This window comes from Colossoma macropomum, unplaced genomic scaffold, assembly GCF_904425465.1.
Source record: "Colossoma macropomum unplaced genomic scaffold, Colossoma_macropomum, whole genome shotgun sequence".
NCBI classification, from domain to species: Eukaryota; Metazoa; Chordata; class Actinopteri; order Characiformes; family Serrasalmidae; genus Colossoma; species Colossoma macropomum.
In genome coordinates, this window is record NW_023494809.1 from 223 (window position 1) to 13,943 (window position 13,721).

The 13,721-nt window shown below is 36.4% G+C and overlaps 1 protein-coding gene across 1 annotated transcript; it reads right to left on the reverse strand.

Annotated features, from left to right (window-relative positions):
- Positions 1–227: 227 nt before the first annotated feature.
- Positions 228–8,168, reverse strand: eomesb (eomesodermin homolog b). The gene is made up of 6 exons (XM_036558489.1): positions 8,138–8,168; positions 5,772–6,285; positions 3,505–3,659; positions 2,955–3,076; positions 604–762; positions 228–293 (listed from the first exon to the last, which is right to left on the reverse strand). Exons 1-6 carry the CDS (start codon positions 8,166–8,168, stop codon positions 228–230), a joined length of 1,047 nt encoding a protein of 348 aa, XP_036414382.1.
- Positions 8,169–13,721: the final 5,553 nt, after the last annotated feature.

Here is a 13,721-nt window from a genome sequence, read left to right on the forward strand (position 1 = left end):
CTTGTCTCCATGTCAACAACTCAATTAAGCAGAATTGTGAAAAATCAGAGGACTTCCCCTTTAAACATGATGAGAAACTAAGTGTTTATAAACTTCTGATGGACAGAGATATGAGCTGTATCTGCACTGTGCTTCATCTTATTAAACCACTCCCTGGAATAAAGCCGTACACTTAATAATAATAACAATAATAATAATAATAATAAGGAAAGCATGGCTTTTAATACTTACGAGTCATAGTTATCTCTAAAACCTTTTGCAAAAGGGTTGTGATCAATCTTCAGCTGGGTGATCTACACGCAGATAAAAACAAATAACACAGGAAATGAGCTGCAGTAATTATTATTATGCGCATATTTACAGCACTATTTGAAAGTCAAAGATCCTTCATTTGTTTCATTTTCAGTCAAATCATCCATTTACTGATCATTTCCAGGAGACGTTTGTGAGGAGATCATCTTAAATAGATAAAGGGGGCGCTGACTTTTGCACAGTCCTGTATATGACAGACTGAATTATTATCATATTCATATATGCCCGTAGTGGAGCAGATTATGAGGACTGTGGATTGTGAGCATGTTTATTATGTGGGTGTGTGTTTACGTCAGTGTTCTGGTACGCGGTCACTGCGATGAACTGGCTCTCTGGAAAGACGAAAATCTGAGAGTGAGGTTCTCTCCTCACGTCGTCGGCTCCCTCCGGCAGAACCTCCACGATGTGCAGCCTGGGCTGGTACTTATGCAGAGACTGAAGAACGATCATCTGTTTCAGACAGAGAGGAACAGCACTTAATCAATAATTCATAACACTTAATCAATAATTCATAACACAATCAATATTTCATAACACTTAATCAATAACTCATAACACTCAATCAATAATTCATAACACCTAATCAATAACTCATAACACTCAATCAATAATTCATAACACTTAATCAATAACTCATAACACTTAATCAATAATTCATAACACTTAATCAATAATTCATAACACTTAATCAATAACTCATAACACTTAATCAATAATTCATAACACTCAATCAATAATTCCTAACACTTAATCAATAACTCATAACACTTAATCAATAACTCATAACACTTAATCATTTATAACACTTAATCAATAACTCATAACACTCAATCAATAACTCATAACACTTAATCAATAACTCGTAACACCTAATCATTAATTCATAAAACTTAATCAATAATTCGTAACACTTACTGAATAATTCATAGTAGATATTAAATAATTCATAGTGGATTCTGAATAATTTACAGTAGATACTAAATAATTTGTAGTGGACACTGAATAATTCATAGTGGATACTGAATAATTCAGAGTAGATACTGAATAATTCATAGTAGATACTGAATAATTCATAGTAGATACTGAATAATTCAGAGTAGATACTGAATAATTTGTAGTGGACACTGAATTATTGATAGTGGATACTGAATAATTCAGAGTAGATACTGAATTATTGATAGTGGATACTGAATAATTCATAGTGGACACTGAATAATTGATAGTGAATACTGAATAATTCATAGTGGATACTGAATAATTCATAGTGGATACTGAATAATTTGTAGTGGACACTGAATAATTGATAGTGAATACTGAATAATTCAGAGTAGATACTGAATAATTTGTAGTGGACACTGAATAATTGATAGTGAATACTGAATAATTCATAGTAGATACTGAATAATTCAGAGTAGATACTGAATAATTTGTAGTGGACACTGAATTATTGATAGTGGATACTGAATAATTCAGAGTAGATACTGAATTATTGATAGTGGATACTGAATAATTCAGAGTAGATACTGAATAATTCATAGTAGATACTGAATAATTTGTAGTGGACACTGAATAATTCATAGTGGATACTGAATAATTCAGAGTAGATACTGAATAATTGATAGTGGATACTAAATAATTGATAGTGGATACTGAATAATTCACATCGGATACTGAATAATTCATAGCAGATACTGAATAATTGATAGTGGATACTGAATAATTCATAGCAAATACTGAATAATTCATAGTAGATACTGAATAATTCATAGTAGATACTGAATAATTCAGAGTAGATACTGAATAATTCATAGTAGATACTGAATAATTCAGAGTAGATACTGAATAATTGATAGTGGATACTGAATAATCCATAGTAGATACTGAATAATTGATAGTGGATACTGAATAATCCATAGTAGATACTGAATAATCCATAGTGGATACTGAATAATTCATAGTGGATACTGAATAATTCATAGTGGATACTGAATAATCCATAGTAGATACTGAATAATTCATAGTAGATACTGAATAATTTGTAGTGGACACTGAATAATTCATAGTGGATACTGAATAATTGATAGTGGATACTGAATAATTCACATCGGATACTGAATAATTCATAGCAGATACTGAATAATTGATAGTGGATACTGAATAATTCATAGCAAATACTGAATAATTCATAGTGGATACTGAATAATTCATAGTAGATACTGAATAATTTGTAGTGGACACTGAATAATTCATAGTGGATACTAAATAATTGATAGTGGATACTGAATAATTCACATCGGATACTGAATAATTCATAGCAGATACTGAATAATTGATAGTGGATACTGAATAATTCATAGCAAATACTGAATAATTCATAGTGGATACTGAATAATTCATAGTAGATACTGAATAATTCAGAGTAGATACTGAATAATTCATAGTAGATACTGAATAATTCAGAGTAGATACTGAATAATTGATAGTGGATACTGAATAATCCATAGTAGATACTGAATAATCCATAGTGGATACTGAATAATCCATAGTAGATACTGAATAATCCATAGTGGATACTGAATAATCCATAGTAGATACTGAATAATTCATAGTAGATACTGAATCAGGTCAGCAGTGATGGTTACCTGACCGTTACTGGCCGTTGCTCCTTTGTTGTTGGTCAGTTTTAATTTGCCGAATGAAATTTCCTGCCTCATCCAGTGAGCTCCTGTGTTTGGAGACTCCGGATGGATGTAGACTTTATTCCCTAAAACATGTTCATAAACAATATTTGATATCAGTACTTCATCAAATATTCATTTAATATTCATTTAATACTAATAACGATAATAATGATAAAAATGATAATAATGATAATTATGATAATTATGATACCAGCACCGTCATCATCATCATCATCAACAACAACAACGACAAATACAAAACTGCTAATGCTACTCAGAAGGTGTAATAATTATGGTTTTGTTAATAAATCATTAATAAGAATCTATGTAAATTACAGTTAGTTAATGAATATAAAGTATATAATAGTGTTATTAAACCTCGAGAAGAGAAAATGAAATACTTTTCTGAAAATCCTTCATAAATAAATGTTATCTAAGTTCTACAGAAGTCAGGAGTTCAGGTCTATAAGTACTGTAATATTGATCATTGGTTATTGATTATTAATAATACCCTGCATGTTGTTGTCGGCTTTTCCGCAGGTCACCCACTTTCCCCCCTGGAACCTCCAGTGATTCGGATCCGCCAGAACGATCTCAACGTACACGTTATAGTGAGCCGACAGACTCAGACCCGCTATACTGAAACTGAGGAACGGGAACATCCGCCTACAGAGAACACGGAGAAAACACACAGAGGGGGAACACACACAGAACATAGAGAACACAGACAGAGAGAGAACACACACAGAACACAGAGAACACACAGAGAGAGAGAACACACACAGAACACAGAGAACACACACAGAACACAGAGAACACAAACAGAACACAGAGAACACACAGAGAGAACACACACAGAACACAGAGAACACACACAGAACACAGAGAACACACAGAGAACACACACAGAACACAGAGAACACACACAGAACAGAGAACACAAACAGAACACAGAGAACACACAGAGAGAACACACACAGAACACAGAGAACACACACAGAACACAGAGAACACACAGAGAACACACACAGAACACAGAGAACACACACAGAACACAGAGAACACACAGAGAGAACACACACAGAACACAGAGAACACACAGAGAACACACACAGAACACAGAGAACACACACAGAACACAGAGAGAACCCAGAGAGAACACAGAGAACACAGAGAGCACACACACAGAACACAGAGAACACAGAGAGAACACAGAAATCACAGAAAGCACACACACAACACAGAGAACCCAGAGAGAACCCAGAGAGAACCCAAAGCAAGTGAGAAGAAAAGTGAAAATAAAGGACGAGACAGAAAGAACAGAGAATATTAATATCAGAAAATCAATCAACCGATCAAACAATCAATCCACCGATCCATCAGTCATCCGAGTGTATTGATCACTCCACCACTCTATTAGTCTATTATACCAACCTATCCCACAGTCTATTGATTAATCTTCCAATCTATAAATCAACCTGCCAGTTATCTACTATTAATCAATTCACCAATTCATAGATCAGTCTACCAATCAATCAACCTACCAATCTATCAATCAGTCTTCCAGTCTATTGATCGATCTATCGGTGTATTGATTAGACTGGAGTGAGAGTGAGAGCGATGGCAGACTGAAGGAGTCAGCAGTGTAATTGACAGTGAGGGAAGCTGCGCCCTCTGCTGGCCGCCTGCGGAATCACTGAAATCTCCGTTCATACATATATATATATATTATATATATATATACGTTCACTCAGTGGGTGTGTTTACACTGTTGTGTATGATTGTGATCAGCGGTGATTATCACTTCTGTTCTGATCCCATTTAATTTTTCATTTTAGATCACATTTTCTGAAATGAACTAAAACTAATCTGGGCTTTCAGTACAAACAGCTGAACCAGAACCAGTCCAGAATCTTCACTCTCTGCGTTTTACACGCAGCTTTTCTCTCTGAGCTCCACTAATAATGTCTGAGAGGTTTATTTACCAAACAGCCATAATTCACTCTCACAGCTGAACAGGCTGACTCTGTTACTCCACCTCCAAAACTGATATATGTAAATGAGTGGGCGGAGCCCAGGCCTCTGTGGACCGAATGGGCGGATGTTAATCTGTAACAGTAATACATTAATTATAATAACAGTAATAAGTGTTTTTGAGTCATTATATAAGCAGTGAACTGAACAGAGGCTGGTTTTGCTCAAGATGAACAGAACAACTACAAACTACAGCATCATTTACAAACTACACTCGCAAAAACTCGGTTCTTCAAGGGTTCTTCAGTAAGAAAAATGGTCATATGCAGAACCATGAACACTCAAAGAACCCTTTGCATGATTAAATGGTTCTTTACATGGTGAAAGTGTTCTTCAGTTTGATGGGGAACGTACTGTAGATGGTTCTTATATGGAACCTTTTTGTTAAGCGTTCTATATGGCACCAAAAATGGTTCTTCAATCATAACAAGCTTTTTATTGTAACAATAGAGGAACCCTTTTTGGTGCTATACAGAACCAAATTCAAGAACCGTCTACAGCACATGCACCATCAGACTAAGGAACCCTTTCATGATGCAAAGAACCCTTTAATCATGTTCATGGTTCTATATGTATGTTCTTTATAATAATAATGGTAATAATAATAATAATGATAATGATATAATAATAATAATAATAATAATAATAATAATAATAATAATAATGATGATGATGATAATAATATAGTAATAATAATAATAATAATAATAATAATAATAATAATAATAATAATGATAGTCTTACCTGCCCTGTTTGGTGATGATCATCTCGGTCTGGTGTCTGTGGAACTTCAGCCATAGCGCTCTGTTACAGAGGTAGACCTGCGCGCGGCCCCTGGGGGTCCCGGGCCCCTCGTACTGCGGGTACACGCCGCTGAGCTGGAGCCGGACGGAGGGGGGAAAGGTGGGGGCGGGGCCGGACAGCGCGGGAAGGGCGGGGCTGTAGTGGACGGAGGGCGCCACGTACCGTGACCCCTCTGACCCCTCGGCCCCCTCGGCTCCCCCGCTGACCACCCCGCTCCCCCCGCTGTAGGGCAGGAAGGAGCGCAGGCCGTCCGGTGGCGGGGCGCAGGGAGCAGCGAGGAAGTGTCCCGCACTGAGTCCGTCTGCGCTGTAGGGGGCGCCGCCGCCCAGCTCACCCTCACACCTGAGCGGAGACGACTTCCTCTGAGCGGCCAGCAGGGCGGCGCTGTCAGCCTCACCGGCCATCATGGGGGCAAATACTGACTCGCTTAGGGGGGCGCTTCCGGTCTGCTTCACTCAGGACCACTGCAGGGGTATGACACGTGCTCAGCAGCCAATCACCTCACAGCATCACTGCAGGAGGGAAAAAGATCAATTAATAATCGATATCAATAAACTGGAGCATTAAAGCTGAATTAAACAGCACAGTGCACTGACAGCAGGGGGCGGGGCTTTATAGACCATTACAATCGTCTTAGAAACAGGGGGCGGGGCTTCATTAATTATTACAATCCGTTTGGAAACGGGGCGAAGCTTTATAGATTATTACAGTCAGTTTAAAAACGGGGGCGTGGTTTTGCGGATTATTACAATTTGTTTGGAAACAAGGGGCGTGGCCTCCTGATTGAGTGAAATCTGAGTGAAGCTGGTTTAGTTTTGACTGATAAACAGAGAAAATTCAACAAACAAATCTGTCAGTCATTTTAACTCATTAGTATTCTGAGTTTTATTGTTAAATTTATTCAGTGTTATTATTATTATAATTATTCAGATTCTGGATATTGTTGTAGCCTCATTGTTCGTGTTGTTGTTTTAATGTTTTTATTATTATTATTATTATTATTATTATTATTATTATTATCAGTATTTAATGTGTAATAGCAGATTATATTTTTCCTTTATTAAGCAAAAATTACAAATGTTTTTTTTTCAGTTTTACTGAAAATAAAGGAATATAACGAATAAATAAATAAATAAAAACAAGAACAACAATAATTATAATAATGTTTTTTTCTGACTAAATAATTTGTCATTTTTATTTCCTTTAATTTAAAACAGCAAATAATGTTTTTCTCTTCGTTAAACAGAAATAAATAAACAGAATTAATTCTCTTTTACCGAATCTGTTCAAAAATAAACACGAAATCGACCAAACAACAACAGCGATGATAATAATACCGATAATATTAATAATAATATTCGAATGATTTGAATTGCGTGAATTTAATAAAATAAAATTAAGTGAAAATAGAAGAGAAATTTGGGCTGGAGCGGCGCGAGCGCACACACACACACACACACACACACACACACTGTGTAGCGCGGAGCGGCGCGCGCGGAGAGCTCGAGTTGATTCAACACGGAGATTTAACGAATTAAAATGAGGAAAGCGTGCGAAGAGCAGCGCGCGCCCAGAGGAGCTTCAGCGCGTGGGTCAGTCTGACATCACACTCACAGATCAATCACACTGATTCAGCTCCGCTCTTACGTCACACATTAATCATCAATATTCATCATCAGCGCCGAATCAGATCGATAACGCAGAGGCGGCCAGCAGCGCGCGGCCTCAGGCACCATCACTAATTTACTGAATAAACACACACACACACACACACACACAGATACACACACACACACACACACACGATCAATAAATCAATAAATCAATAAACGTTATCAGTAAAGAGCGGAAACGTGCGGGGTTTCGAATGAGGCGCGCGCGTAAATTACAGTAAATCTTTATGAACTGTGAGTAGAAAAGTGTAAATTTTGTAAAGAACTAAATTTTAAATTAAATTAAAATTAAAATTTCATTTTGAATAATTTCAGAATTTTTCTAAAATTACAATTTGAATCTAAACTGTTCAGATTAAATCAAAACTTATAAACAATAATAACAGCTGAGTTACTGAATAATTAATCAGAGCGCGCGAGCCTTCTGCTCTAATATTCCCCTCATTAATGCCGCATTTCTGCATATTCATATTTGGCCGTTTATCTCTAATTACAGTATTAATATTCATAACGGTTCAGAGCAGTGCGCGCGACGCTCCTACACAGGTCTGATCCATATGATCAGCATCACTGATGTATTGATTTATTTGTTTATTTAGCCGTTACTTTACCACAGAAAGCCTCATCGATTACTGATCAGGTCCGTCATCATCATCATCATCATCTTCATTAGTCATATGCAAATTTGTACATTAACATTTCACACGCTTAAAAAACTTTTACAAAAATGAATTAGATTCATGAGAATTAAGGTTCCTCACTGGTTCTTGGCTCTATAGTTCCAGGATGAACCTTTAGCTGATATAGAACCATTAAACTGAAGGTTCTTTAGACTTTAGAATAGGTTCTTCACTAATTCACAACATAAGGGTCTTTAAAGAAGCACCACACTGAAATGTTCTTTAAGGAACCAAACGTGGTTCTTCTGCAGCTTAAAAAAATACGTTCTCAAACGGTTCTTTAGTAAAGGCAACAGTTCTGTACAGAACCATGACAGTAACCGTTTGACACTTAAATGGTTCTCGGCACAGTTAAATGAAGGAGAAGCTGTTGAATATGGCTCTTTGAAGAACCCAAAATATTCATTACTAAAAAGGTAAAATGGTTCTTAATAGCACAGAAAAGGGTTCCACTACAACTCACAAAACCTTTTTGTGGTACTATTCGGAACCCATTTTACTAAGAGTTTACAGCATTGCTTCAGAGAACCTTTCTAGAACCTCTGTATTTTTAAGAGTGCAGAAACTCACACATTCACATGCAGCATGTACACATCACAGCCAGCGGAGTTCCTGTTCCTCAGTGTTCCGGTTCCGCAGGGTTCCGGTTCCCCAGTGTTGCTGAGTGAGAGTCTGTGTCAGTGCAGGTGTGAACAGGTGAGTCTTACCTGAGAGCTCTTCATCAGCCCTGATCTGCTGTGTGAGTCCATCCTCAGCTCAGAGCTCTGAGTGAGAGAGCAGCAGTACAGCCCACAGAGAGAGGGGGCGGAGCCACACGCACAAACCACATCCACTCACTGCATCACACTGATACAGCATCAGGAGCACAGACCAAATACACCAGATCAAACACACTTATAAACAGATCACTCAGCACTCAACGGTTATAACACACTTATAAACAGATAAATCAGCACGGAACGGTTATAACACACTTATAAACAGATAACTCGCACTCATAAACAGATATAACACAATAATGAACAGCTAAAGCACACAAATGAACAGCTAAATCACACTTATAATCAGATATAACACCCTAATAAACAGCTAAATCACACTCATAAACAGATATAACACTAATGAACAGCTAAATCACACTCATAAACAGATATAATACACAAATGAACAGCTACATCACACAAATGAACAGCTAAATCACACTCAAACAGATATAACACTAATGAACAGCTAAATCACACTCATAAACAGATATAATACACAAATGAACAGATAAATCACACTCAAACAGATATAACACTAATGAACAGATAAATCACACTTATAAACAGGTATAACACACTAATAAACAGCTAAATCACACTTATAATCAGATATAGCACACTAATAAACAGCTAAATCACACTCATAAACAGATATAACACTAATGAACAGCTAAATCACACTTATAATCAGATATAGCACACTAATAAACAGCTAAATCACACTCATAAACAGATATAACACACTAATGAACAGATAAATCACACAAATGAACAGCTAAATCACACTCAAGCAGATATAACACACTAATGAACAGATAAATCACACTTATAAACAGGTATAACACACTAATGAACAGATAAATCACACTCAAACAGATATAATACACTAATGAACAGCTCAATCACACTAATGAACAGCTGAATCACACTAATGAACAGCTGAATCACAGTCATAAACAGATATTCAGGTTTTCAAATGCTAATATTTTTACTTCTGCTCAAGTACATTAATTATGTTTAGTCGTGCAACAGTTTAAAATGTAGACTTTCAGCTTTAATCTTATCACTTAACTTAATATTAAATACTTAAGACATTTTTAAGGCAAAAAGGTCACGTGTCACTCCACGGAAGTCCTGGTCACTCTGCTAAAGTCATGGTCACTCCACTGCTGTCCTTGTCACTCTGCTGAAGTCCTGGTTACCCCATAAAATCTTGGCCACACTAATCTGAAATCCTGGTTGCTCTGCTGAAGTTGTGGTCACTCCACTGTAGCTCTAGTCACTCTACTGAGTTCTGGTCACTCTGCTGAAATCCTGGTCACTCTGGTGAAGTCCTGGTCGCTCTGTTTGGACATCCAGCGCTCGTCTGAGTGTGAGAGTGTGAGCAGAACAGTGAGAGTGAAGGAGTGAAAGGAGCTCAGCTCCTGCAGGAGATTCAGGCTCTACACTCAGCTTTATCTGTGAGTCTCTCTGAGGAGTGGAAAACCTGCAGCGCTTCACACTCACACACTCTGCTTCAGACCGCACAGACCACACACTCACTCACACACACCATTCAACACAGCTCATTTTACTTATGGGACCTTTGTGTTTGTTTAATAATCAGGTGCAAAACAGGCCATTAAAAACAAACGTAGCTACATTGTTGTGACAGAAATGTGCAATTTATACATTTTAATTAACGAAATAGTCACCAAACAGAAAATTTGCACTTTTTTATGTGTATATCTTTTTCAGAATTATCTACATTAATTTACAGAAAACTCACCTTTTTATTTATAAATGTTTATTCATGAAGAACATACACATTTTTACAAAGAATGAAGAATGTATTCATAAATTTGTTCATAAAACACACAATTACTAAAATAGAACAAAACCACTTAATATTACAAAAACATGAACTTACTAAAATGTACTTTATTTATTCAGAATGTAGCAGCACACAAATGTCCAGTGTTTATTTGTTTACAGACGCTGTTAGCTGTGTGTAGCAGGAGGAGTGTTTGTGTGTGTGTGTGAGTGTGTGTGTGTGTGTGTGTGTGTTTGACCTTGGCCGTGCGGATGAAGGGAAGCGTCACCATATTGTTGTCAGAGCAGATAATCAGCAGAGCCGGTGAAGCGGAGACTCCGTCCAGGTTCTGTGGAGCCAAAGCTGCGCCGCCCGCTGACCGCATTAATGACCGCGTCTCATTAACGCTGTGCTGAAAACACAGGAGCACACGGCCAAGAGTCAGAGCTCACTCACACAGCGCAGACACGCCCACGCTCATTTACATACGCACATTTATTTACATTTACATACACATTATACACACTAAACACTACACTCTACACACTAAACACTAAACACTACACACTAAACACTACACACTAAACACTACACACTACACACTAAACACTACACACTACACACTAAACACTAAACACTACACACTACACACTAAACACTAAACACTACACACTACATTCTACACACTAAACACTAAACACTAAATACTACACACTAAACACTAAACACTACACTCTACACACTAAACACTAAACACTACACACTAAACACTACACACTAAACACTACACACTACACACTAAACACTAAACAATACACACTAAACACTAAACACTAAACACTACACACTAAACAATACACACTAAACACTAAACACTACACACTACACTCTACACACTAAACACTACACACTAAACACTAAACACTACACTCTACACACTAAACACTACACACTAAACACTACACACTACACACTACACACTAAACACTACACACTACACTCTACACACTAAACACTAAATACTACACACTAAACACTAAACACTACACACTACACACTACACACTAAACAATACACACTACACACTAAACACTACACACTACACACTAAACACTACACTCTACACACTAAACACTACACACTGAACACTACACACTAAACACTACACAATACACACTAAACACTAAACACTACACTCTAAACACTACACTTTATACACTACACACTAAACACTAAACACTAAACACTACACACTACACACTAAACACTAAACACTACACACTAAACACTAAATACTACATACTACACACTAAACACTACACTCTAAACACTACACAATACACAATACACACTAAAGACTACACTCTAAACACTACACATTACACACTAAACACTACACACTAAATACTACACGATACACAATAAACACTAAACACTAAACACTAAACACTACACACTACACACTAAATACTACACACTAAAGACTAAACATTAAACCTTATACAGTACAGGTGAATAATATAATATATAATCTTAATTTTTATTCAGCCGCTCACACATCAGTGAGAATTACATACTCATTATTACTATAACCAGTCATATCAACAATAATCAGTAACAATAATAATAACCACCATCATCAGTGGAACAGCAGAAGATGATTAAAGGTTCTCGTGTGATTTGTATTGATGTGAAATGTTGATTGTTCTTTTATGTAATTTGACTTCATTCTTTCATCAGTTTAAACGGACATTTACTGCATTGTACTGCATTTAGACGCACAGTGTGGACAGCGTCACAGGGGGAGGTGAGGGTGGGGTTAGCCGTCTAGCCCAGGGACTCCTATTAGTGTAGTGGTGTGCACGCCCACACAGGGACTTTTATAACACTTTTTAATATTTCAATTTTTAACTTTTTTGAATAGCTGTTTTTTATTATATTTTAAATATTTCAGTTTCACGAGGATGAGCTGATAAACATTTTTAAATTTTATACTTTATAAATTGTAATGTTTCTGACAGCTAACTTATAAAAATGACTCAATTACAGCAATTATAGTAATTACTCACTTACAAAAAATATTATTCACATATTATATCCTAATATTATACACACAGGTCAATATTCATTTTTAATATATTTAAATTATTTGCATTTTTTAACAGAATTTTTGTTTGAACTTTTTTTTTATTTATTTAAATAAGGGCAGTTAGGTTGTTTTTCACCATAAATGTATTAGGTTTGAACTGATAAACCTTTTTTCAATTTTAAAATAATGTTGTAATATTTTGAATTGAGCATCTAAAAATTCAAATTACATAACAACTAAATTGCACTTAATATCATATTACTTTATTATAAAAACTACAATTTACAGATGATGGATAATGCATTACACACACACACACACACACACACACACACACACACACACCTACTTTATATACACACAGGTCAATATTTTTTAACATAAAATAATTTTTACATTTTTGACTGTTAAAATTGTAAAAGTCTTGAATTGTTTAAAATTTTTGAATATTTGAGTTGAACAATTTTGTTAGGATAAAATGATAATTCATTATTTTATAGATGTTATAGTAGTATACAGTAATAACTGTGTAATTACCAGGCTGTAGTAAATAGTGTGTATCAGGTGAGAGTAGAGTGAGTGTGTGTGTGAGTGTGTGTGTGTGTGTGTGTGTGTGTGTGTGTGTGTGTGTGTGTGTGTGTGTGTGCTGTGTTTCCGCTGTTTCAGGTTTCAGTGGAACAGAGACAGAACAGCGTAACTGTGTGTGTGTTTATTGTTGTGTTCCTCATTCAGAACATCTGTGTGTGTGTGTGTGTGTGTGCGCGTGTGTGTGTGTGTGCGTGTGTGTGCGTGTGTGTGACAGTAATACGAGTGTGTAGGCAGAGTGTGTGGCTGAGAGTGTGTGGGTGCTCTGTCTGTCTGTCTGTCTGTGTGTGTGTGAGTGTTTCAGTGA